The following is a 26,524-nucleotide window of genomic DNA, read 5'->3' as shown; positions in this document are numbered from 1 at the left end:
TCAATTTTATGAAATAATGAAACAATGCCACTCAATTTAGTATGATCTTGACAAAACAACTTCATCTTAACTAGATAGAACTTAAAATATCACTCGAACTAATTTTTAATTAAACAGGGGAAAAAAAAATCCTAGATGTAGTATGCCACAATTTGTGTATAGAGGCTAATGACTTCACGTTAATTGCCTTAGTATCCCATAATGCAAAGCACACCTTTCAGACATATATATATATATATTATGGGATAGGCCACTATTCAGGTCAGTTTTGAACTTTATTGAGGTCTCATCAGTGGGAGCCAAACCTAGAAGAATACCAAAGTTGAAGTAATGCAGAAGCCATATTTCCCACATACAAGTAGTGAAAAGGTACATCACCTTATTATTAAAATATTCTGGACTAGAGATAGACATTGAATGTTTTTTTTTTACTTGGTTATAGATGAATTAGATATGAACATATTCATCTAGGAGAAAAATGTTGTAGCATTGCACTCAGCAATGTTTGTGTGGAAAGAGTGAAAAAATAATCTAAGAGAGGAAATGAACTATCCCAGCTTGAATGACCAAGTGAGATATTTATGATGATGCATAACATCTCCAGTCTCAAACTAAAAGGCTGTGGCTTTGAATACCATCCTGGGCATAAAAGTTTGTGGCATAAGGTAGTAACAAATTTCATGGCCTTGTGTGAAATCACCACCCTTGCTGGACGTTTGAAATGGCATGGCTTTGAAAAAGTTCCATGTTTGGCCTCTAGAACAAGATTTCCCCTAACCCTTAGCACATCATATTAACACAATATGGCACTGCTACAATGCCAGTTAACATACATGGAAGAGAAAAATCAACACTAGGTTTTGATCTGAACTGCCTAGAACAGAAAATTCACACTAAAGGAATCATTAGTGATTTTGAGTGCTAAAGATCTATCATATTCTGGTAGGCATACCAAACTATGAAAGTTCATTGATGATATAGGTATATGATGACCACCTACCTATTAGGGTTTTAAAGCTTTAAACATATTAGTACCATGAGTGAGCTTACAAGCTCATCCACGGTACTAATCAAGGATGCTGCTCTAGGAACCATACATGAGACATTACAAGATACCTCTAATAAATAGATCGTCATTAAAAGTCAGTTAAGAAAGTAGATTTAAAGAAAGTTAATCAAGACACAATGTGATAACAAGGTCTAAAGTTACAGAAATTAATACTGTGTGTAAGGTTTGTAGTTTTAATTAAAAAAATTAGGCAAACTTTGACATGTTTTGCTGTCAATCAGCTGACAGTATCATAAGGAAAAGCAGTAGAGACCATTTAAAAAAAAAAAAATGAAAGCAAATAACTGGTAGTCATGTATAATTAGATACATTATGCAAGTTCTTTGTATTGTTAGGTAGTTACTGCCATAACAGAGGTCTTGTATATTGCACAAAAACAAATAAGTATAAGTAAGAGACAGTCAGATGTCATGGAAGTATTTAAAAAAAAAGTTCTGTGTTCAACCAATTCCTTAAAAATTTGCTATTTAAGGTTATTAAATTGTTATCCTTTGATAAACTAACTCAAACACCTACAGATATTAATTATATGCACTATTAATTTGCCCTTTGTGGGTGAAATGTCAAGATAGATAAGACAGAATATCTTTTAAAATTAGTTAATGTTCAAGCAACCTTCAAAACCAGTACCTATCTTGCAAAACCTATATTTGCATAAAGAAATAAGCATTCTATCTAAGTATTTTATAAGCATTCTGCTTATAAAATACCTTGGGTTATATAAGATCCCATTCATATGGCAAGCTTTACATTGGACAGGCAGAATTGGAATCCATAATAAAGAGCATATAAGCAACAGGGAAGATATAAGGAAAGAAAACTGATCTCATTCTCTCTACATCACGAATTGATTTTCCTTCGTTTCCATGCCATACTTAGAGGACAACTTTTCATTAAGATGTTTAAAGATTCTTCTGAAGCGATTCATACACATGGTACCTTGAACAGAAACCAATGCCTTATACTTCTATGACATCTAATGTCATGTCACATAGGCCAGTGATGTCAATAACCACATATGGCCTTTACGTAACAATACATAGACAACGCATGATGCATCCAGACATGTGACTAGTTACTATGTTATTACTTTCATGTTAACAGCTATTAAAGTGTTCAGATCTTATTGTATGTTTTCTACTGCTTTTCCTGACAATCCTGCCATCTTTCAATGAATCCACAAGTCTTACTTCCACCTTTTCAAGATGCAAACGTCAGGAAAGTGACAAAGGCACATGAAAATACAACAGAATAAACATTTTATTCAGGATTTAAACAGGATTTTAAACACACACACACACACCAGCAATGAATATCAGAGCAAACATGTACACAAATGTTATACTTGAGATGAATAGTGATAAAGTGGAAGCAGATTATTTTTTAGCTGACCTGTAAGCCTCCTAAAGGATAATTATTAAGTTCAGCCCATTTTAAGTTTTCAAAAGTTTAATAAGGTTGGATATATTTTCATGATGTCCAATGCAACACCGAAAACATCACACCAGTTCTCTGCTCTAGAATCCAAACAAATTTTTAGAAAGAACCACACTCTGTATTGTCTACTGCCTTGCAGAGATTTTTAAGCAAAATCTCTGTAGCCCACTTTTTCAGGCTCACTAAAAGAAAAAGGATTAGGTGCTCTGTAAATACAGGATTTGTTCCTCTTCTTTTACAGTCAAGTACAGACCTATCTCATGTAAGGCTTTCGAAACCAGATCTGAACAGAATGAGCCACTTAATTCTTATTATTATAGTGTCATATGTCCAAAGGTGGGGGGGGGGGGGGACTAGATTTTTCTCTCATAGAGTGGTGCTTGATTGGAATGGATTGCCATTGGATGTTGTGTGTGCAAGCCATACGAATGAAATCAAGAATAAGTATGATAGCTGCTCCATATAATATGTGGCCTCCCTCGATGAGTCCCTGACTCCTTGGAGGTCTCTCTTAATAATAATAATGATACTGAACCAAAAGGGATGGGTTAACAATTTGGAACATTAATGACTAGATCTATCCTGTAATCACTCAAACAACCAAATACGATGCCACAACATTATCTTATGAATACTAGGAGCATTGCTCAAAAGGCACTCATCACGAACCATCTTCTTCCACCTTTCTTTGTCCAGTGGACAGTCGCAGTTTCTGTAAACCCATTCCACCCGATCCATAACACCAAACATGAATGTCTTTATCTTCTAGTCCTCACTCATTCTGCAGATGTGTCCAAATAATTGCAGCTTCCATTGTATAATCTTCTGCATTAGATTCTCCTTTGGATGTATTTTCCAATAGAGCTCTTCATTTATGATTTTCTGTGCCCATACTATTCTTGGAATCTTCCTGTGACAAGTTCTTTCGAATGCCAAAAATTCTTTTTCTTGATACCTTATTTAGTACCCCACGTCTCTAGTACACATATTTCATTTGCAGGCTCATCACTTTCCTTTTTCAGATGTTATCCATGGCCTTCAGATTTGTTCTTTCCTTTGCAATCCTTATCTTTATATTTTCCTGTATCTTTATTGTAGCATGTTCTTCTCACCAAATACCATTGTCTTTGATTTTTTTTCAAGTTCATAACAAGTCCAAATCTCATTCCCATCCTCATTTATAAATGGAAGAGTTTTTTTGTAGTTCTCTTTCATCATCTTCAATAATAACAATGCCATCTACAGATCTCAGATTGTTAATTCTCATCCCATGTACTGATATTCCTTTTGCATCTTCCTTCATTTTATCCACTGCTCTTTCTAAATGTGCGATGAAAATGCTTGGTGATATTGGGTCCCCCTGTATAGCACCTCTGCTTGTTCCAAAGCATTTCCCCAAATCATCACTTATTCTAACTGCTGCAACTGCATTCTTATAAACATCTTTTAATACAGCTATTAGTTTTCTGTCAATTCCATAGGATTCTAGAACTGCTAATGTCACTTTCAATACTGTCAAATGCCTTCTGAAAATCAAAGCAAACATGTATGTTTGTTTTCCTTCCTAGCTTTCTCTGCAATGTCAAAATCCATTGAATTGTACTATCTTTCCTGCTTGCTCATCTGCAAGGTATGCTTCCAATTGTGTTCTCATCTTTCTGTCAATATCATCACCTTACCAAGGTGACTTGTCAAAAGCAATTGTTCAATAATTTTACATTCCAGCTTATTTCCATTCTTATATAATGATACTAATATTGATTTTGTCCATTCCTCTGGCATTTTCTGTTCCTCCCTTACCATATTATATAGTGAGTGCATTTCTATAACCATACTTTTGCTACCATATTTAATCATTTCTCCAGTGATGTTATCATTACCATGACTGGTTGTGTTTTAACTGTCCTATTGATTTTTCTACCACTCCTCTTTAAATGTCCATGTCATAACTGGTGATGATATCTGCTTCAATGCTTCAGTTTCCCAACTCCATCTTGTCCACCACTGTACAATTTTATCTTTATTCATTAATACTCTGCTACATAACATTATATTCCGAATATTAGGAGCATCACTCAAAGGCACTGCATTTTCCTTTCTAGAAACAGTACAAATAGACAGGCATCATTCAGCTGGCCGAGTGGTTAGCATACCCACTCTAACAAGCATGCTGCAGGTTCGAACCCTACTGTGGAAACAATGTTTGTGATATCTTTAGGTGTGAGGCTACTGCCTGAAGTATATAAAAAAAACAAATTAAAAAGATACAAAAATTGATAAAATAGTAAAAAAATATATATCCTTAGCCCATCTACAAGTTACACTTCTAAATAACTATAAGAGAAGATGGAAAAGTAATCAGGGAAAGTAATGAACTATAGTATTCAATGTTTCACATAACTTCTCAAGCCTTCACAGAGCCTCTGTAGTTCAGTCGGTTTGGATGATGCCCTCTGATTGGAAAGACCTGGGTTTGAATCCCATTAAGTATGTGAACAATCTTAATCAAGGCTTTTCAATAGAATGAGCTATTTGTTTCATATTGAGATAGGAGAGATTTTCCTCTGATCAGAACAATCGGTTTTCAAAGAAGCTCTAATTTGGGAAAAGAAAAAAAAAAAAAAAAAATAGAAGAGCAAACCTAATAATAATTGCATCTGTTAAATTTCTATCCAGGACATGGACAAGTGTTCTCTCGACATGCACAACTATACAAATGTATATGTAAAAAAACAAAAAAAAAAAAACTGCTTCATTGTTCATTTCTTACAATATTTCACACTAACAATGGACTGGCAATTTGAAATAGAATAATTAAGTTTACACTAATTACACAAACAAAATTCTGTAGAATGTATATGTATGGATATACTGATGGTCTTACAGTATACAGAGATCTCAAATACAGTGATTCAAATTTTATTTTGAGCAGTGTTGCACATCTTCCAGAGGTGAAGTGCAAGCTCAATTAAACAATTACTGGATGAAACAAAATACTTTTGAAAAACCAAACCTCAGGAAATCAATGTCTAAATCTAAATAAAAACTGACTGAATTAGATAAAGTATGGCTGAAGTTGCCTGCAAGGGCAGAAAAATTATGTCAGAGAAGACCAAGAAAATTAATGTCTATTAAAAGAAATTCATAGGTTACTGCAAATAAGTCGGTACATGCCCTTGGAGAATACAGAAAGAAAAAAAAAATGTAACAAAGCATATAAATCAATGAAAGTAGCATACAAAAGTGAAGGAAAAGTATTGGGAAAAGGAAGAGCAGAAGAATTCTTTATTTTCAGAGATAACAAAGCTCTCACGAAAACTGAAGATATTCTAGATATTAGGAAAAGGTACCTTTTAAAGACTATTAAATGTAACAGGGAGTGACAGAAGGGTGGTACAAACACAATTCAAAGTCTATAATGTAAAAATGTAACTGGAGTAGATAATATTGGACAAGAAATGCTTGAAACATGATATATATACAGTGGCTGTAATGCATAATTTAGAAGGCTTGATCAGAAAGTCAAATTCCAGATGATTAGAATAGAGCCACTCAAACCACTAGTATGTTTGATAAGATACATACCACCCACTAATACAATCTTTAGTGGATGGGATTTGCCTAACATACTTCTGATGGACTAGATTAGATTTTTTTTTTTTTTTTTTTTTGCCATTTCAAACCTTCAAAAAACCAACTATAATACACATCCAAAATACAAAATATACTCATATATAGAGGGCAGATTAAATTCATACATATTACATTAACAATTATTAATAAAAGATACTCTGACAGATGTGAACTTTTATTCAATTATTTACTATAATGAAACTACACAAGAATATAGTCACAAAAAACAACTTTTGGCATTTAGACATTGTAAAAGCTTATATCAAACATAATTTTTGATTTGCCATGTCTTTCAACCTAACCAATTATTTGGATAAGTTTTATTAAATTACTAAACTTATTAAAAACATGGCCAAATCAATTGTGTCAAGATAAGGCTCAACATCAATTTTTCTTTTTAGACCTCAAAAGCTTTCTAACATTTAACCATACACTGAAAAAAAGTAATAAAATTATATTACAGTTACATGAAACCTCCAAAGATTAATCAAGGGTGGGTGTGTGTGTGTGGGGGGGGTACTCTACTCCACTGCACACAACTCACCATCTTCATTACCCACCAACTATATGAAACACCACCAACAGTATTCTCTATCTGTAAATTGCGCATGTTCTATTGGTTGATTTGCTTGTATGTGGGATGAAAAACAAGTCTTCAAGAGGAAAACATTCTACTACCTCTGTACAAAGACTAACTCACCTTTAATTGAAAAGCCCATAAAAAGATTCCTCTTTTCACAATGAGAATCAAACGTAGGTTCTTTTCAATTAAAGAGTGCAATGTATCACCTTTCTTCGAACTGTGCTACAGAGGCACTAATTCTGTGTTCATCAAAAATTCTTTCACTGATGAATTAATGTACCCCCCCTCCTGCTTTTATTTTTTTTTAAAGTGCTTTTATGAAATTCTGGATAACTTGTGACAGTCTTTGCATATTCTAGGTTAATAAGTAGCATCTAGGGAACAGTCAACCAATCTGGGTTACCTAAAATTAATAACTGACTGTTTCTTCTTAAGTGACTTTTGCAGTATATAGAAAATGTAGATATTAAGAATAAAGTCATTTGCATAAGCATTTAAATGCAGTTTTCTATGACTTGGTATATCAATCATTAAATACAATGTTAAATTAAATGAAGTGTGCACAATGCTAAACAAAGGAGGGCTGATGTTATGAATGAAGAGAAACAACAGACAGCTACTTTCTCATCACGAGTAAGGAACCAGTTGCAGCCACAGATTTCATTGATTATTTACTATACATACACACTGACTTTATTGTTCTTATACTAACTGTATTTATTCCCTGAAATAAGTAATCAAAGATACAGCTTCCTCCCAATATGACAAAAGCAGCTGTCAGCTGCTGCCACTTATTCTTAACATCTACCTAAAGGAGAAAAATAATAAATACCCCTATTTAAGACAATAAGGCATTGAGCCAAACACTCTCTCGGAGGTGCAGCAGGCAACCTTTGCCTAAAGGAATATAAAGAGGAAAGCCAAATAAACTAAATGCAAAATATTTAAAAGATATAACTAACATTATTCATAAAACAGCAATGTAATTATATTTATATATATATCACCATTTGCACTCACTAGTGAATTGAAAGTGGAACACAAAATTCCAGCATTCAAACTCTACACTTTTACCATTTACAGAATGTCTATTCCTTGATGTTACTTGACTAAGGCCAACAACTTAATAGTTTAAAAAAAAAAAATAAAATAAAATAAATATAAAAAACTATATAAAAAAAATAAAAACTTGTCTGCTACCTTTCTGCAATATGCTGTAGAAAATCATAAGCATTAGCAATTATTAATTTTATATAATGGCATTAACTCAATACCAGAAACAAATAAAATTGATGTCAATAGATTTTGTGTGACCATAGCAGGTGACTATTCACTATTGAATGTGTTAAAGGAAGAAGATTTAACTTAGCTGAATGGATGAGGATTGCTAATTGGCTGTATGGCTTAATATGCTGACTGCCATAGGCTTGATGGCTAAACTTGCTGATGGTTTCAAAATGTATTTTCTCTTCAAAACTATTACTGCTGTTATTTTTCACTATGGTCATACTTTTTAGTAAAAAAAACCTTGATTGTTTACATTATTGCTTCAAAGTTTCTAAACCCATATGGAATGAAAGTAATATTAGAAAAATTATGGAAACAATTACTATGTATTAAAGTAAAACTTCAGTTTAATATAAATCAAAATAATCACTCAAAGTTTCGACCTTCACATTAAGGTCATCATCTGGAACATATATATATATACACACACACATACACAAAGAAACAAGCTGCACTACAATCTACATGATATGCTAAAGTTACATTAATTTGGTAAACCATTAAAACAACTGACCTGACCCCTGGTGAAAAAAAAAAAAACCCTTACTACCTGAACACTAGAATCAAGAAATAAATTTGTACTGATTACATATTTTAAATAAGAACTGAAGTTTTACTTTAACACGGTAGTTGTTTCCATAATTTTTAACCCACTAATCATTTGTTGAAATGTTTTTAAAAATTTATAATTCTTATGTTTTTCTCTGTCACTGCAGCTACAAACATTTTTTTAAATAAAGAAACCAGAAATGAATTATCTTTTCTGAAATACCTATACTTGATAAAAATTGGTTTGTAGTTGACATCAAAGTGTTAAAAATGGTATAAAGATCATATGTTGGCTATTTATTCACACCCAGCTATAGAAGATGGAAACCATTTGTTATATTTTTGTATTTCAGGGTGTATCTCATAAATTCAGGATCATATATACTGCAAAAAAAAGCACAACATAACTGAATTGTCTGTAGCTAAAGCTCCAGTGCTAATATTTTAAATATATAGTTATAATGTAACTGTTTACATAAGTAACTTTCAGTATGTTCTGGTTTTCAATAAACAGAAAAGACGTGATTAATGTTTATTGACTATTTACACAATTACTTGATTTTTTTTTTGTCTTGTGATTTCGTAACCAGAAAAACATCAACAACTTAATACTTGTTCTTGTTTTATTGCTAGTTATTAACCATTTGAAATGTCATTCAGACAATACATCAATAATATTACACTAAGGATGCTTTAGTTCAATAAACATGTTGACCTGGATGTTTACTGAAACCACAATGTATTTAGCATGTTAATCCTATCATCCATTTCCATTAAGAATAGGAAAAATGTTGCTAGTTTCATACATTCACCAGTAGGAATGCAATTATTTTCTATGTTTCTGTCTAATTTTATGGCTTGTCATGGCTGCCGATTTCATAATCAAACTACTTAAAGTTTATTCAATTTAGCCAAAGAGTCATGAAAACTAGCACTGGATTCATTCAGCAGTATATCTGAATAAAGGTAAAGAACTTAGTTCAATACCTCTAGTTTTGATATAAAGCTTAAGGCCATTTAACGAGAATCGGATTTGTATATTAAAAATTTATATGAAATCCATGTTGCTATTAATCAAGTTGTGAATATTCATATTAGACATTCTGATTTTTAAGTTAAATATAACTAAAGTGTCATAAGGGGGAGAAAAAAGAGTTAAGCTAGGTTACAGAAAAATTGGGTAAAATTAAAATATTTCTGGCTCCAAAGTAACAGGAAGATATTTTTTCTATTACTGATGGTTTATAATTATTGTAATTTAATTTATTTAATTAAAATGAAAACAATTCATTGCGTTATTAGAGAAAAGAAAGAAAAGGAGTGAATCCTTGAACCCTTCCATCAGTTGTAATGACAGCTCAGTGGGATGGTAATTCATTTAATGGAAATAAAATGTCATGGAAGAGAATGTTTACACCAAAATTATACAAAAATTTTAATGAAAGGAGACTGCTGTAACAGAAAATCAGCCAATCTCAAAATCAAAAGTGAATAGTGTATTTCAAAAAGGTACAACGTATGATCACAGATGAAATACCTATAATGGCGATCACATTACCTAATATAGAAGACAAAAAAAAAAATATATAAAAATAATTAAATGAAATAAAATAAATAATAAAACAGCAATAGGCAAATGAATACCGTATTGATATGTACTGCACTCAGACAAGAGAAATGTTTTCAATTTTTATAGTACTTTTTAATCAATATACACTAGAGGGCACCTACTACCACCATAGATAAGGTAAAAGAGAGACTAAAACAGCGTACAGTTAGCTGTACAACAAAGGATTTTGGGTATGCTGTGCCAAATGCAAGAAACAGTATTCTATAAAATATTGAAAAAATTTCAGATGTGCATAGAGAGTGTAACAGATGAGAATCAGCAACTTTAGTGAATAAGACGGCAAGTTCTTTTAAGAGGCTGAGAAGGTAATAAATGATATACCAGGAAGTGAGATGATCTGCTTTAAGGACCTGAGTGTTATTAAAGGCAAGGAGATAAAATAAGTCTAAGAAAGAAGACAAGACTGTTTTGACAATGAAGATGAAATCCTCACCACATCTGAGATTAGACTGGGAGATCATGTTGCACGGCAGTGGACTGTAGATGCTTGAGTACTGCAAGGTTTGTCAAACATAACTGCATAATTTCTTTTCAGCCGTTTTATGTAGTAGGATCATCCAGAATGCCAAGAATTCTGATATTGTATTATTATTAACACGTGACACCACCAAGGACTCATCGCGAGAGCTTTAGTTAACCACAACTGCATTTTAAGGTTTCGATGCAGTTATGTTGGCATTCCCTTTTAGCAGTAACTTAATTCTGAATTTGTCCTAAACATGTGCACCCACCGTGCACTGACCTTTGTCATGTGAAGCTTCTTGTGAATGATACGAAAGATTGTTGTTGGAGCTCTCGCGATGAGTCCTTGGTGGTGTCACGCGTTAATAATAATACAATATCAGAAAGCCCCAACTTTGCTGAACGTGCTTCAACCATCTGTCATTGAGCACTTACTCCTCAACAAGAGAGACATTTTCATCAGTCATTACTTCCACAGGCCAACTATCACAAGGTTCACCTTTGATGCCTCTCTTCTTAGGCAAAACTGTTCAGCCCATTCCTTCATGGTGGAATATGAAGGAGAAGCTTCCCCATAAACAATATCCAATCGCCCCTCTTTGGTGAAAAACTATCACAGCACAGTACTCAATTTTTACCACTATACCCACTTAGTATGCCACATTTTGTCAAACGAATGTCTCCAACTGAATGACACAGGCAGTTGTAACTGGTAGACTAAGCTTCTCATAGATGGTGCTATCTATCATGCACGTTGTTTGAAAATTGGTGCGAATTTTGCATGTCAGGCCAGAAAGTTACAGAACTTACCTCGCAGAATTATGTATAGAATATTTATTTTGAAAAATTGTTCAATGACACTAAGATCCATGAGGAATGCAACCATTAACATTTATCAATACTAGATATATATAAAGTACACTGTCATAAAAGTGGAAAGGTAACCCAAGCCTTCTCAGAATTATGCTTGGTCCAGAAGGCTTGGTCAAAAGGTCGAATGCTAAAATAATGCCCCAGTCAAATACCTAGAGATAATTAACTAAATTTTACTCAATTATCATGGCAATGTTTTGCCTTCACCAAGAAGGCATCAATAGAGGCATTAAAGACAATACCCATCCACGGGAAGTCTAAAAGGAAGGCAACCAAAAGACTCAGTGCTAAATAAAATAATCCTAGTTATGTTCTAGGGCAGTGTTTCAGGTGTAATCTGTATCTTTTTAACAAAAAAAATTTTTCCAACAGAATATGATCTAAGTCAATGTAACCATTTTATTATGCATTTAGTATAAAATTTATGTTACCTTTCATATGAAAGGATTAAAATTACATCTTGCTACCAGTAACAGTAATTTTTTACATCAGTTGTTGTCTTTGTATGTGTGCCTGATTGTAAGATTTAAGGTGGCCTGTGTAGCATACTGCAGGGATTAGTCCTTGGTCATCAATTGTTATTGTCTTTACATTAATGACATTGGGAAGGATTTGATAGGAGGAACACGGCTGTCTGATGATATGCAGCACTTGCAGAGAGATGAGAATACACTTGAATTGTTGACATGTAAAAATGGATGTCAGCTCAATGTTAGTAAATGTAAAGTTATGTACTTTAGTGTGATGAGATATTGGACATATTATATTTGTGGGATTATGCTAGAAGAGAATGAGCAGGTCAAAGATCTCAAAGTGTGAGTAGCAGACAGTCACGGAGTATTACAGCAAAGATCGTAAACACACAACTCAAATGATAATTGTCATTTTGCCTCTTTACAAGACCTTAATATGAAATAACCTGGACTATTTGAGAAGATCTGTCACCCGGTTTCTGAGTTGTTGAAGATACAGTGGAGAGAATGTAAAAGTGTTAAAGATGTATTGGGACTGTGACGTAAATTATGAGGACAGATTGTGTATTTGTAGACTGCAGACACTAGCAAACAGGAGGAGGGAGGAAGGAAGGGTGATATGATAGATATACCAACTTCTGTAAGGATCATACATGATACTGACAGACGGAATTTTTCAGTTTATTGTGGGGGGGGGGGGGGGGGGAAGCAGAAGTCATTGATGATCACTGAGAATGAATACAGTTGAAGGGATAAGAGCCAGATTTTCCTCTTATAGAGAGGAGTGTCATTGGAACGATCTTTTTTGGCAGTAGTGAGTGCAGGCAGTGTGACTGAATTCAGAAAGCTATAAAAACGGGTGTAGGCTGATCACACATACCGTTTTTTTTTCGTATTTCCCAGCTATCCTGTCATTTTAATAAAAATGTCAATTTTGTCCCTTTTTTTAAAAAAATATAAATATGCTTTAGTATTGGTCAATCATAAATTATTAATCATAACCTATAATCGTATATCAATATCATGGATATCAATAATTTGTATAACCATGGAGTTGCATTGTTCGATACTAAATAAGTAAGAGTAATTAAGTGTAAGAAGTAAGGGTAATTTACTCAGGTGAAGATAAAAAGGAGTTGCACTTATTTTTAATAAAAGAACAGCAAAGAGCATAATTAGCATAAAATGTCTGAATGACAGGATTATGGTGGTAAAATTGAAGGCTGAACCGGTGGACATAACAATAATACAGGTATATATGCCAACAAGTGACCATTCAGATGAGGAAATGTACAAATAATTACAAGAACTAATTAAGGAAGAAAAAATAAAAGACTATATGATTATAATGGGAGAATGGAATGGAGTTGTGGGAGAATAAGAGGATGATAGTGTAGTAGGAAGATACGGGCTAGGTAATAAAAAAGAGAGAGGGGAAAGGTTAGTGGAATTCTGTAGAGAAAATAAGCTAATAATTACGAATACTTGGTTTAAAAAATCTAAGAGAAGACTATAAACATAGAAAAAATCAGGAGATACAGAAAGGTATCAAACTGATTACATTATAGTAATGCAAAGATAAAAGAATAGTGTAAAAAATGCATGCACGTATCCTGGAACTGATATTTACTCTGACCACAACCTACTATTCATAGAAATAAATGTGAAACTAAAGAAAATAAAAGAAGCTATAAAAAGGGAAAAAATGGAACTTAGAGAAATTAAAAAATACCAAGGAATTTGAAAATAGATTGGAGAAAGAATTAGAGGAAACAAGTTTTGTCAAAACTGAACATCCAGAAAGGAAATGGGAACAACTTAAAGAGAAAATAAAGAAGATTGCAGAAGAAGAAATTGGATATGTAAGAGCTAAAAGAATAAAAAAACCTTGGATAACTAATGAGATGATTTCTCTAATGGAAGAAAGAAGAAAATGGAAAAATAAAGACATCCCATAAGGGAAAATACAATATAGAACCCGGAATGACAAATTCAGAAGGAATGCAAAAAGTAGAAGAGAAGATTGGCTTAAAAAACAATGTAAAGAAATGGAAAATTATGAGAGAGCGGGAAGGTATGATCTTTTGTATGAAAAAGCAAGAAGCATGAATCACAAGAGAAATGGAATTCGAGCTAGAGGCATAGAAAATAAGAATGGAGAAATCATAACTGAAGAAGATAAAATCCTAACGAGATGGAAGGAATATTGAAGATCTGTATGACAAGGAAAATGAGTCGCCATTAGAAGATATAAAGAAGGTAAATGAAGATGATCAAGGCCCAGAGATTTTGAAAACAGAAGTAGAAATGGCCATTAAAGAACTAAAATGTGGAAAGGCAGAATGAACAGATGAAATACCTGCAGAATTCCTGAAACAACTTCAGAAGAAAGGAACTAAAGAAATAACCAAAAGATTTTATGACCTTAATATTTATACCTATACCAAAGAAAAGTAATGTAGTGAACTGCAAGGATTTTAGAACAATAAGCCTCATTTCCCATCAAAAATACTTATGAGAATCCTAACACCCTGTAGTTTAACATATCTAATGCACCTATAACTTACCTTATATTGGTGAAACTGGATGTACAATCCCTATCCGTAAAAAAAAGGACACAAATGGCACATTAAATTTAACAATTTTGGTGAAGCAGGCATCTCAAATCATGCTCTTAACACACTACACCAAACTGATTAGAAAAATACATGTTCTTTACATCATACAAAAACTTGGTATGAACAGAAGGTGGAAGAATTTCTTGGAGAAGAACAGTTTGGTTTTAGGAAGGGCAGGGAAACAAGAGATGTGATTGGACTGTTAAGAATAGTAAGTGAAAGAAGTCTGGAAGTGAATAAAGAAGTTAATATACGTTATATAGATTTTGAAGAAGCTTTTGACTTTGTAAAATGGGATAAGATTGTGGAAGTAATGGAAAAGATTGGTATAGATTGGAAAGACAGAAGGCTAATTATTTCACTATATATGGAAAAAACCGCCATGGTGAGAGATATATATGGTACCACAGAACCAGGTATCATTGGACGAGGAGTACGACAAGGCTGTTCTCTGTTACCAATTTTGTTTAACATGTATTCTGAAGCAATGTCAAAAGAAGCAATGGAGAATTTGGAAGAAGGAATAAAGATTGGAGGTAGACAGATATTTGCAATAAGATACGCAGGTGACAAGGCATTATTATCAAATACTGAAACAGGACTACAACATCTGTTGAACAGATTACTGGAATCCTGTATCAATTATGGAATGAAAATTAACATCAGAAAAACAAAGGTAATGAAAACAGCAAGGAAATAGGCAAATATGGATATCAGAATAAATGGGGAAAAATTGAATCAAGTAAAGACATTTAAATATCTAGGAAGTGTTATTAGCAGTAATGAAAAGTGTAAAAGTGACATAAAAGCAAGAACAGCAATGGGAAGAGATGCCTTTAATAGAAAATATAATTTATTAAGAAGTAAAATGGATAGAAAGAAAAGACTAATAAAATGTTATGTGTGGAGTGTTGCCCTCTATGCAGCTGAAACTTGGATATTGAAGAAGGAAGAAATTAATATTTTGTAAAGCTTTGAGATGTGGATTTGGAGAAGGATGAAAAAAATCAAATGGACAGATAAAATAACTAATGAAGAGGTCTTAAAAAGAGTAGAAGAAGAAAGAAGTCTGTTAAGGAGGATAAAAAGAAGAAAGGGAAACTGGATCGGACATATTCTGAGAGGGAATGGAATCATCACAATGCCATCGAAGGAAAAATACACAGAAAAATACCCAGAGGAAGAATAAGGAAAACAATGCTAGATTACATGCTGAATGGAGACAGGTACACAACCTTGAAAGAGAAGGCTCAGAACAGAAGAGAGTGGAAGGAAAGTTTTTGCTACTAAGAGAAGAACCTGCTAAATTGCAGAATACTCAAGAAGAAGAGAAGATATATATATATATATATATATATATATGTTTTAAATCTCATACATGAGAAGATGTAGAACCTATTAATACGCTTGTGGGTAGGGTTCAGACAACTGGGGTTAATGTGGAGAGTTTACATTTGGACTGAATTATGGATGTTGACCAGCAGATGCATGCATTTCTAAGTTAAGAAAATAGAGAAATAGTGGTAGCTGGTTCAATAGGTGAGGACAGAAACAAATTGTCTGTGATAGTGATTCCAGTGAGGTTGTTAGAGGTCAGTAATCAATTAATCTGACTGCAATCTTCTGGACATTATCAAGAAACTGGAAAGTATTAAAAGCCTGTCATTATTCATCATTTAACATGCTTACTTCTGCAAGGTGTACTTAATTGATGAATCCTTCATTTTTTTTCAGCAAAAAAAAAAAAAAAAAAAAAAAAAAAAAGCTGATGATTCATTAATTAAGCAAACAACAGACAAATTGATGTGTACATGGCATGCATACATACATAGCATGAATGTGACTGGAGCAGAACAAAGGTAAGTCATAAATAGTGTCCCCCAGGAACTGGGATCAGTGTACTTTGCAGTTTTTTCACTCCTTACTCTACAGGAGGAAATTTAAATATGAGAGACTTTTAAAATTGGAAGCACTCACCCTGAGAACTTCAGTCTAACAGTCAAGAACACCCAGAAAAGCCCCGAGGGGTTATTTTGAATTTTAGACTTATCTTTGTTGTTCTACTTCAATCATACTCACTCTATATAGTGGCTGCATATACATATTAAGTTGCTTATCATTCTCTGGTGATGGAAATTTAACTTTTTTCAAGTATGAGAAATATCAAGTTTTGTTAGATTCATATATGTTCTTTAAATATTACCACTGGTTGATGATTATAACACAATTTACGAATTATAACATGAAATTACTGCGTACAACACTATTGTAATAAATAATGAAACCAAGTATATAGTGCTTCTCTGCACTTACTAATAAAACAATCATCTGGAAACATGGAGTAATTCTTAATCTTAAAAAACGTCTAATTTTCTTGATGATAAAAGCTCTGGAATGATTTCTAATGGGACTATATTGATCAAGTGCATATAATAAACAACTATGTTATACCAGCTAGTTTCACCAACTAAGGCTGTTGGCATCTTCAGGTTACATAACTGATGTAAGGCACTAAAAATCCGTTACAAACTATAATCAACTGATTCCAATTATATTAGACAAAGAACAGAGCGTGCATGATCTCACTTGTTGTTATTTAGGAACGTTCTATAGTTGGCACTGTAATTCAGTTCTGGTGAGTTAAGAGATCTAATAAGGGTCTTCCAGATCACGGGCAAGATTCATCCTTGGTTCCTGTTAAGGTTTTGTATACAGTGGGCAACTGCTGTGGCTTCTTTAAAAATTCGGGAATGGAAGTCCTCCTCTATGTAAGGAATTGTGCTTCTATCCCACTCTATGATATGGTTCGTTCTTGAGAAATGAAAAGCTAACCCCGATTTTTCTTCGCTGTTATTATTGACGTCACCAATGTGTTCTTTTTGCCTAATTTGAAGGCTCCTTGAAGTCTGGTTGATGTAATTCAAGCCACACAAGCAGGGTATGTTGTAAACTCCAGCATATTTGAAGAAAGTATGGCTATCTTTTGGAGATCTTAAGAATTGCCTAATCATTTCTGTAGGTTTAAAGGCCACTCTTATTTTATGTGGTCTAAAGAGTCTAGCAATCTTATTGGAAACTGTCCCAAAGTATGGAATGACGATGGTAGAAATATAACGTATGTCGTCTCGTTGTCTTTGTGGGGGGGTCAGAGAAAAGTATCTTGTAGACGAGTCTTCGAGGAAATTCATTCATCGTAAGGTTGTTAGATATCAGGGATAGTTCTTCCTGGAGGTCTTGTTGATCTGTTGTAAGGAGAGAGGCATGGTTCTTCAGCATGTGTACAATGCTAAGTATCTGAGAAATGTGGTGGGAGATAGTGAAATATAAACAACATCCTGTATTGGTAGGTTTGCGGTAAACTGAGAGGTTGATACCACCATTTGTTAGCTTCTTAATTAAAGTGTCCAGAAATGGTAATTGGTTATCTTTTTCAAGTTCTAGAGTAAATTTGATTGTGTGGTGTAAAGAAGTGATCTTATTTAGAAAGTCTAACGGGTCCTTTTTTGTGTGGTTCCAAACAATAAAGATATCGTCCACGTATCTCCACCATACTGTGGGTTTAGGGTCTACTTGAGATAAGATTTTATTTTCAAAATCCTCCATAAAGAGATCAGCAAAAGATGGAGAGAGTGGACTACCCATTGCAAGGCCAGTCACAATTGCTGATATATGGTTTTATTCCATATGAAAAAGTTTGATGTTAAACAAGGACGAAACAGAGAAGTAATATCTTGTGGGAAAAAACTTCCTAAAATGTTGATGACTTCCTCCACAGGGATGTTAGTGAATAGAGATGTAACATCTAGGCTGGTGAGTAGATCCGTATTGGAGATTGAGATGTTGTTCAGTTTCTCTATGAAATGTTGCAAATTTCGTATATAAGTATCCGAATTATGGATGTGTAGTTTGAGCAGGCCTGCCAGGTGTTTAGATAACAGATAAGTGGGCGAATTGATACCATCTACAATCGGGCATAGTGGTATTCCATTTTTGTAAACTTTAGGAGCACCATATAGTCTTGGTGTTAGTGGATGCACAGATTTCAATCTTCGTTTTAAGTCTATAGGCTAGTTCCCCGTGTGACGTATCAAATCGTTGGTGTCATTGTGATTCTTTAGTGTTGGATCTGTGACTAGGACACGGTAGGTTGATGTATCCGATAGTAAGCTGTTAATCTTATCTTCGTAATCACTGGTGTTTAAAATCACTGTGGAATTTCTCTTATCTGCCTTTAATATGATAATGTCTTTCTTTCTTTTTCTTCAAACTATACAATGTTCTTTTTTCCAGGAGTGATATTTATGTTCTGGAAGATGATACTACATTTAAATCTAATATCATTAGCTATGGTTCCAGTAACGACAAGACTGCATTTTCTATATTACAAATGATATCCACTTTTAGGGACATGATCAGGTGTTATCGCAAAATTGAAACCTTTTTCAAGTATACTGATCTCTGGTTTTGTTAATACGTGATCCGATAAATTAAAAATAACTTTGTTATCTGATAGAGAAGGTTTTGACTTAAAACGTTTTGTATAAAGATCACTGAATTTCTTGATTTGGTTTCGTTTGCTTGCTGTAAAGTCCTTATCATAGCTAAATTATATTAGGCAAAAAGAACACATTGGTGATGTTAATAATTCAGTTCTTCTGTTATTATTATGTCAATAATAACAGAAGAAAAATCGGGGTTAACTTTTCATTTCTCAAGAATGAACCATATCATAGAGTGGGATAGAAGCACAATTCCTTACATAGAGGAGGACTTCCATTCCCGAATTTTTAAAGAAGCCACAGCAGTTGCCCACTGTATACAAAACCTTAACAGGAACCAAGGATGAATCTTGCCCGTGATCTGGAAGACCCTTATTAGATCTCTTAACTCACCAGAACTGAATTACAGTGCCAACTATAGAACGTTCCTAAATAACAACAAGTGAGATCATGCATGCTCTATGCATGTATTGTACACGCTCTGTTCTTTGTCTAATATAATTGGAATCAGTTGATTATAGTTTGTAACAGTTTTTTAGTGCCTTACATCAGTTATGTAACCTGAAGATGCCAACAGCCTTAGTTGGTGAAACTAGCTGGTATAACATAGTTGTTTATTATATGCACTTGATCAATATAGTCCCAATAGAAATCATTCCAGAATTCTTAATCTTAGTTAATTCTTCTACAATATTGCTGAATTAGTTGGACAATTTATCAGAACATGAAGGACAGCCTAAGTCGTCAACAATAAATTCTTGTTGAACTTCAAACTCCTAGAAAGCCTGGTGATTCAACCATATGCATACCATGAGGAAGGTTTGGAGCTCATGTTCAGGGGCAAGGTGACAGCAGAAGTGGGTTAATTTAAACTGTGTACATTACATGCACAGTTCACCTTTACTTTTTTCTGCATGAACTGCTTTGTAGCAAGCAATTGCAGCTTGCATCGTTCTGCCTACCTTGCCAAATCCTCCATGCTGGGGGAGATTTGGCAAGGTTTCTTCAAACAATCAAATTGTCTTATTAAAGATGTGCCTCTGTCATTTCATCACTTTTTTTTTTTTGCAGAAGGGGGGGGGGGTGATCTTTTTTTCTTTGTTCGGTGAACATGTTAATAAGGTAGCCTTGTAAGTACAAGTAATCCTAAGTCGAGGAATGCAAAGACTTGGAATTTGTACTATGTCAATCTTTTATGAACATTGTAGTTTTTAAAGTAACTATTTTGCCTGCATAAAAGCTTGAAATTTTTACATATAGTATTAACAAAATTTTAAAAAGTATAAGATAAAAAATTTTTTAAATTATATATGGTAGTTATGTAATCATACAAAAGTATCATCAACTGCCTGTTTTTTTTTTAAATTTTATTTTTATTTTTTTTATGTCATTCCCACCCATGAGAGGTTATTAGTAAACTTACCATGGCATGGGCTTAGGACCTTTGCCCCCATTTTTTATCAATTTTATATATTTTTATTTATTTTTACATAGTCTGGAAAGCTTTCTTTGGAGACCAAACGTAACTTTTTCACACAACTTCAGGCCTCCAATAAATGGAGCAATGATCTTACGCCAGGCAATAAAATTCATCTCCCACCTTTGACAATGGCAAACGTTCACGCCCATGGTGGGATTTGAACCTGCAACCTTTTGACTGCAGAGGAGGTGTGCTAACCACTCAGCCAGCCAGCGTGACATTTGTCATAGTGACCTGAACATACCTTGAGGGTATGTTCAGGTCACTTATGACAACACTACATGATTAACTTTACATTTATCTGCTTTCAACAATTCCCCCCCCCCCCCCCCCAAATTAGTATATTACTTGTGCACTCCAATATTGTCATATTTAACATTTCATGTTTCTAATGCACTGCTGACTGAATCAATTCACTTGGATCTTGGTCTTCCTTGGAGTCACTTTCCTGCCATCAACTACCTCTTTTGCTAATCTTTCCTTACCCATTTTATTTAAACAGCCATACCACCTTAGATTAGCTCTGTTGGCACATTCTTGAATGCTAACAACGTCAAGTTCCTTTCTAATATCCTCATTTTTAATATGATTCTGCCATCTGTTCACTCCCTTAATTTTTCTCAGAAACCTCATATTCGTGGTCTCTAGTCTTTGAACAAGTGCTTGATTTCTAAACCAACTCTCAGATCCATAACTTAAAACTGGTTTGAACACAGCCTTGTATACTGCTGGTTTAGTGTTTTGGCTAATTTCTCTACTATTCCATATAAATTAATTCACCTGGTTACCATTTTTGCTTATTTGCTTATTTCCAGATTTAACTTGCCATTTTCACTGAAAACCTTGCCTAAATAATTCAAATATTTTATTTCTATAGGATCTCCATTCAGAATGCAGATCAAGCATTCCTGTCTATTTTCATTCCAAATTTGTTACAGCTGTTATTCAATTTCATAAGGGAATCCTGGAGACCCACACTAGATGTATTTAGGAGTAAAACCGCATCTACATAAAGCAAAGAACTAAGTTTCATATCCAATTCTACTATTGGGCCTAATGCCATGTTCTTACATAATGTTATCCATATAGATGATGAATAAGAATGAAGATAATGTATATCCTTGTTCTCTATTTTTCATAGTCAAATTCTCTATTTGACTATGCACAATCTATATACCAACATACCTATAAACTATGTATTGCTCTGTATAATGTTCCATTCACCCAATATAACTGTAGTATTTTGAAAAACTTTTCTCTGGACAACTTGTCATATGCCTTTTCCAAATGTATAAAACTAAAGTACAGATCCTTGTCATATTCCCATGATTTCTTAACTACCTGTTGTAAAGTGAAAATCTGATATTCACAACATCTATTTGGACTGAACCCTCAAAGTTTCTCTTCCACAATTTTTCAACCTCTTTTAAAGTATATTTGCATAAATCTTACCTGGAACACAGTAGAAAAATTCCTCTGTAATTTTCAAATTCAGCTTTATATCCCCCTCCTTTTTATTTTTTTTTTATTTATTTATTTTTTTTAAATAGATGGTTGCTATGATAGCTCTACTTCAATCATCTGACCAGGCCTTTGCAATTATGCACTGTAACCACTGCAAAACTACAAAGGTATATGATGGAATAACATAATGAGAAAGACATGAGTTGTGATTTATTTATTTATTTATTATTTTTTTCAGTATCTTGAGCAAGCAACTACAGGGAAACCACAATATAACACTTCAAAATCTAAGGCAATCAATGTTTAAAGTTGGATTCACATGGATCAAATAGTGCCACTGTATTCAATACTCAATTATATTGATTTATTAATACTGATTATTATAATTACATTTTACCAAAGCACAAATAAACAGATCCTCTAGAAAAATGGAAAATATAAATTATTCATTATATATATATATCATCATCAAATTCCTGACATGTATCCTCAAGCAGTGTACAGGATACCATAATAGTACTGCATGAAAAACTTCCATCATCAGTAACTTCTATCTATAATTTTCCTCCACATCAATATGTTACCTGTCAAGACTCCAACATTATCAGATATTATATTTCTATCTTCTAAAGCACTATTTACTATATCAATCTACCTAAATCTTGGTCTTCTTCGGGTCTTTTTCTGATAACATAGAAGAGAACACTTGTTTCGCTAATCTTTCCTCTCCCATTCAGTTTAAGTGACCATCACCAGAGATTAATTCTGCTAACAACATAAAGTTCTTTCTTAATATACTCATTTTTAATATGATACAGCCAGTGATGCCATCTGTTAATGCCGCTAATATTTCTCAAGACTGTGATATCTGCAGTCTAGTCTTTGGTCAAGTGTTTACTTCTGACCCAACTCTCACATCCATTCAAATTGGTTTGAACACTGTCTTGTATACAGCTAATTCAGTGTTTCGACTAATTTCTCTCTTATTCCATATAAATTTATTCGGTTGACTTCCTACCATACCAGCTTTTTTGATTCTGTTGTCTATTTCCATGTTTAATTTACCATCATTAAAAATTGTACCTAAGTAGCTGAAATGTTTTACTTGTTCTATAGGTTCTTCATTCCCAATGAAGTTGATATTTTCAATGCTTGTGCCTATTTTCATTGTCTTTGACATGGTATTGCTGATCATGCCATGTCTATTACAATAGTTATTCAATTTAGTCAGGGAATCTTGCAGACTTGTCCTAGATTTATTTAGAAATCTAACATCATCTGCATAAAGTAAAGAACTGATATTAACATCTCCAATTTTGATATGAGGTTTAATACTACTTTCCTTCATAATGTGATCCATTTAGATAATAAATAAAAAAGAGAATAATGTACATCCTTGTCTGACACCAGATTTAACATTAAACTATCTTTCTGTACTTCCTTCAATTTTAACTGCTGACTTATAACTCAAATAAAGACTAAATACTGCTTGATATAATGTCCCACTGACTCCACACAACTGTTGTATTTTGAATTGCTTTTCTCTTGGCATATGCCTTTTCCAGATCTACAAAACGTAAATACAGATCTTTGTTATATTCCTATGATTTATCAACTTTTTTTCGTAAAGTGAAAATCTGATCCTGACAGCTTCTATTTGGCCTGAATCCAGCTTGTTCTTCACCAACCTTCCCTTCCACAATCATTATCAACCATTTCTCATGTATTCTTGCATAAATTTTACCAGGAACACACACAGTAGGAGAAATATCTCTGTAATACTCACATTCAATTTTATTTCCCTTTTTGTATATGGGTACTATGAGAGCTCTACTCCAATCATCTGGAATTCGTCACCCTGTCCAGCCCTTCAGAACTATGCAGTGCAGCCACTGTATAGTTCTATATAGTACCACTGTATAGTACCTCCATACTTGAGTATTTCTGGTCAAATATCATCTATACCAGCTGCCTTTCCACATTTCCATTTGATGGCTTTTTCTACTTCAAGTATGGATATTCCTAATTGCACGTCTGTTGAGTGTTGTTTTTAACCAACTGTACTGTCATCACCGCTTGTTTCATTTAGCAATTTTTCGAAATAATTACTCCGTACATCAAAGATATCTTTTTCTCCAGTTTTCATGTCACCTTTATCATCTCTAATTCCTTTTACAGCACTCTTTCCTCCATTACTGAGCTTCTTCAACAACTTGCAGAATATCTTGCCACATTCTTGATATTTATTTTCTGTTCTTGCGAAAGTCCTCCCATGAGTTTGGTTTAGCCAGTTTTACATGTTTAGCTTTCTTACATTTGTCTCTGTATTCTCTAAGAACTATATTACAAGGGAAAGTTGGGGGGAAGAGAAGACGTGGAAGACCAACTAGAGAGTGGTTTAATGACATCGTGGAATGGACTGTTTTAAGAATGATGGAAGCGAAAGACAGAGAGAAATGGAGAAGAGCTGCTCATCTGCTACAACCCTCTTGCTAGAGGATGCTAACGGACGACGAAATTTGTCTCTGTAAAAGCTGACTTATTTGCCAGAAACTTTTGATATGCTTTCTTCTTTTCCTTCACTGCCACTTTAACTTCCTATGTCCCCCATGGAGTTTTGATTTTTCTATCCTTGCAGACAACCTCACCACATGGCTTTCTAGCTGAACCACTGAATCTCCAAGGTTTGGTTTGTGTTCTCAAACTCTTTCATTTCTTCTTGAATAACATTGGTATTTTAGTGGACAGTTCACACCTGAGAGCTGATCAACTTTTATTCCCTTTAACCCAGTCTTTCCATATCTTTGGGGTCTGTGACACCCCACCTTACTCACGGCAGGTTAAAATTTTCTTACATGTTCTTCTTTTCAATCTGAAATTCAATTTTATCCTGCTCAAGACTAAATGGTGATCACTTCCAATTTCAAATCCTCTGTACACTCTGGAGTCCTGTACCAGGGAGAAAACATCACTATCAACAATAACATAGTCAATGAGACTTCCTATTCCTTGCCTCTTCTCTCCATGTGAATTTGTGCACATTTTTATGTTGGAACATTGTGCTAGTAATAACTAGGCCATGTCCTGAGCAGAAATCCAACAGGTATTTGCCATTATTATTAGCTTTGCTCTTTTCTCCAAATTTTCTCAAAACATTTTTGTATGTCTGACAGTTATTTCCTCTAAAGCTTCAAAAAATTCCTCCACTTCTACTTTAGTAAAACCTACTGTGGGACCATACGCACAAATAAGTCTCATTGTCCAGTTCCCCATTCTATTATCACTCTACTTGATATGGCCTACCATTTCAAGAAGATTAGCCTCGTATTTTGTGTGGAATACTACAGCTACTGCTTTTCCTTGATTTTCATTGTCTGAATATAACATTTTGTATTTATTGCTCAAAAAGATCTCACCAGTTTTAGTTTCAGTCATCCTTATTATGTTGATCTGGTACTTATTCAATTCCTCGGCGAGCTCCATTTCTTTATGATTCAGGCTTCTTATGTTGATAGTATACTGTTATGAACTCTGGTAATGTTGAGTTGGGGTGTTTCAGGATTTGTTGCAGTAGCTGAGTTTGATTAGCCCTGGTTTTACCGGCACAAACAACAGGGGCCTTGTTTACCCAAGCAACACCCCAGCCAGCATGAAATTCTGTCATGTTGTACCATCATTTTCTATTTTGGTTTAAGCCAATAAGAATACAATTTGATCAGCTAAATACCAAATTGCCAACTCATCCTCATTCGTTCAGTATCCAGGTAGATACCTACAGGGTGCACCATGAGAAGGTGAGGACTGAACATTAGGTCAGAAACCCTAGTCAATCCTCCATTCTTTTAAAGGCTATGTGGAGGTCTCCTCTCCTCTATAATATTTTATAGTATGTGACGACTCTTTTATTATAGATAAAAGAGATGTCACATATGCAGAACAATCTGCTTTGTCGAACTTTGTTCTGAATTCTGTTAACACCAATAAGGAAAACCTTGTTCTCCAGTCTTATGGGACAATTCTGAAAATATCTTTCGTTGTTATGATGAACTAGAAAGAAGAATTGTGGAATCGACAGAAATCATACTTAATGAAATACATCTTAACAACCTCAGCTATAATCCTCAGACTGCCATTATGCTGCCATCCAACTTTGGCATTCACATGATTCTGAAAGCAAGCATATGCCGAACAATGAGGAGGTACAGAGAATAGCTTCAAATGTTCATACATCAACATTTTAATGATGATGTATGAACAAAATTCATGGGAGGCCTTTGGCAAGAATATAGAAAATAAATATCAAGAAGGCGGCAAAATATTCTGGAAGTTGTTGAAGAAACTTAGGAATGGAGGAAAGAGTGCTGTAAAAGGAGTTAGAGATGAGAACATGAAAACGAAAGAAAAAGATATCCTTGAAGTATGGAGTAATTACTTTGAAAAACTGCTAAATGAAACAAGTAGTGATGA

At 33.9% G+C, this 26,524-nt stretch overlaps 1 protein-coding gene across 3 annotated transcripts in view; it reads right to left on the bottom strand.

The window, feature by feature from the left end:
- LOC150099782 (nucleolysin TIAR-like) overlaps nucleotides 1-26,524 on the bottom strand; it is a 287,990-nt gene that overhangs the window by 35,480 nt on the left and 225,986 nt on the right. The window contains exon 12 of one of the 3 annotated variants that reach the window (XM_090403566.1): nucleotides 7,555-7,619. The exons of the other annotated variants lie outside the window; for them this stretch is intronic. Coding sequence (XP_090259692.1) covers nucleotides 7,557-7,619 — 63 coding nt within the window. The 3' untranslated portion in view covers nucleotides 7,555-7,556. The remainder of the gene's footprint in view (nucleotides 1-7,554; nucleotides 7,620-26,524) is intronic. 3 annotated transcript variants of the gene reach the window in all.

Source organism: Typopeltis vanoorti, chromosome 14 (genome assembly GCF_054136105.1).
Source record: "Typopeltis vanoorti isolate ZY-2024b chromosome 14, IOZ_Tvanoo_1.0, whole genome shotgun sequence".
Lineage (NCBI taxonomy): Eukaryota > Metazoa > Arthropoda > Arachnida > Uropygi > Thelyphonidae > Typopeltis > Typopeltis vanoorti.
Note: the sequence above shows the minus strand (reverse complement) of the source record. Positions and strands in the feature narration are given on the sequence as shown.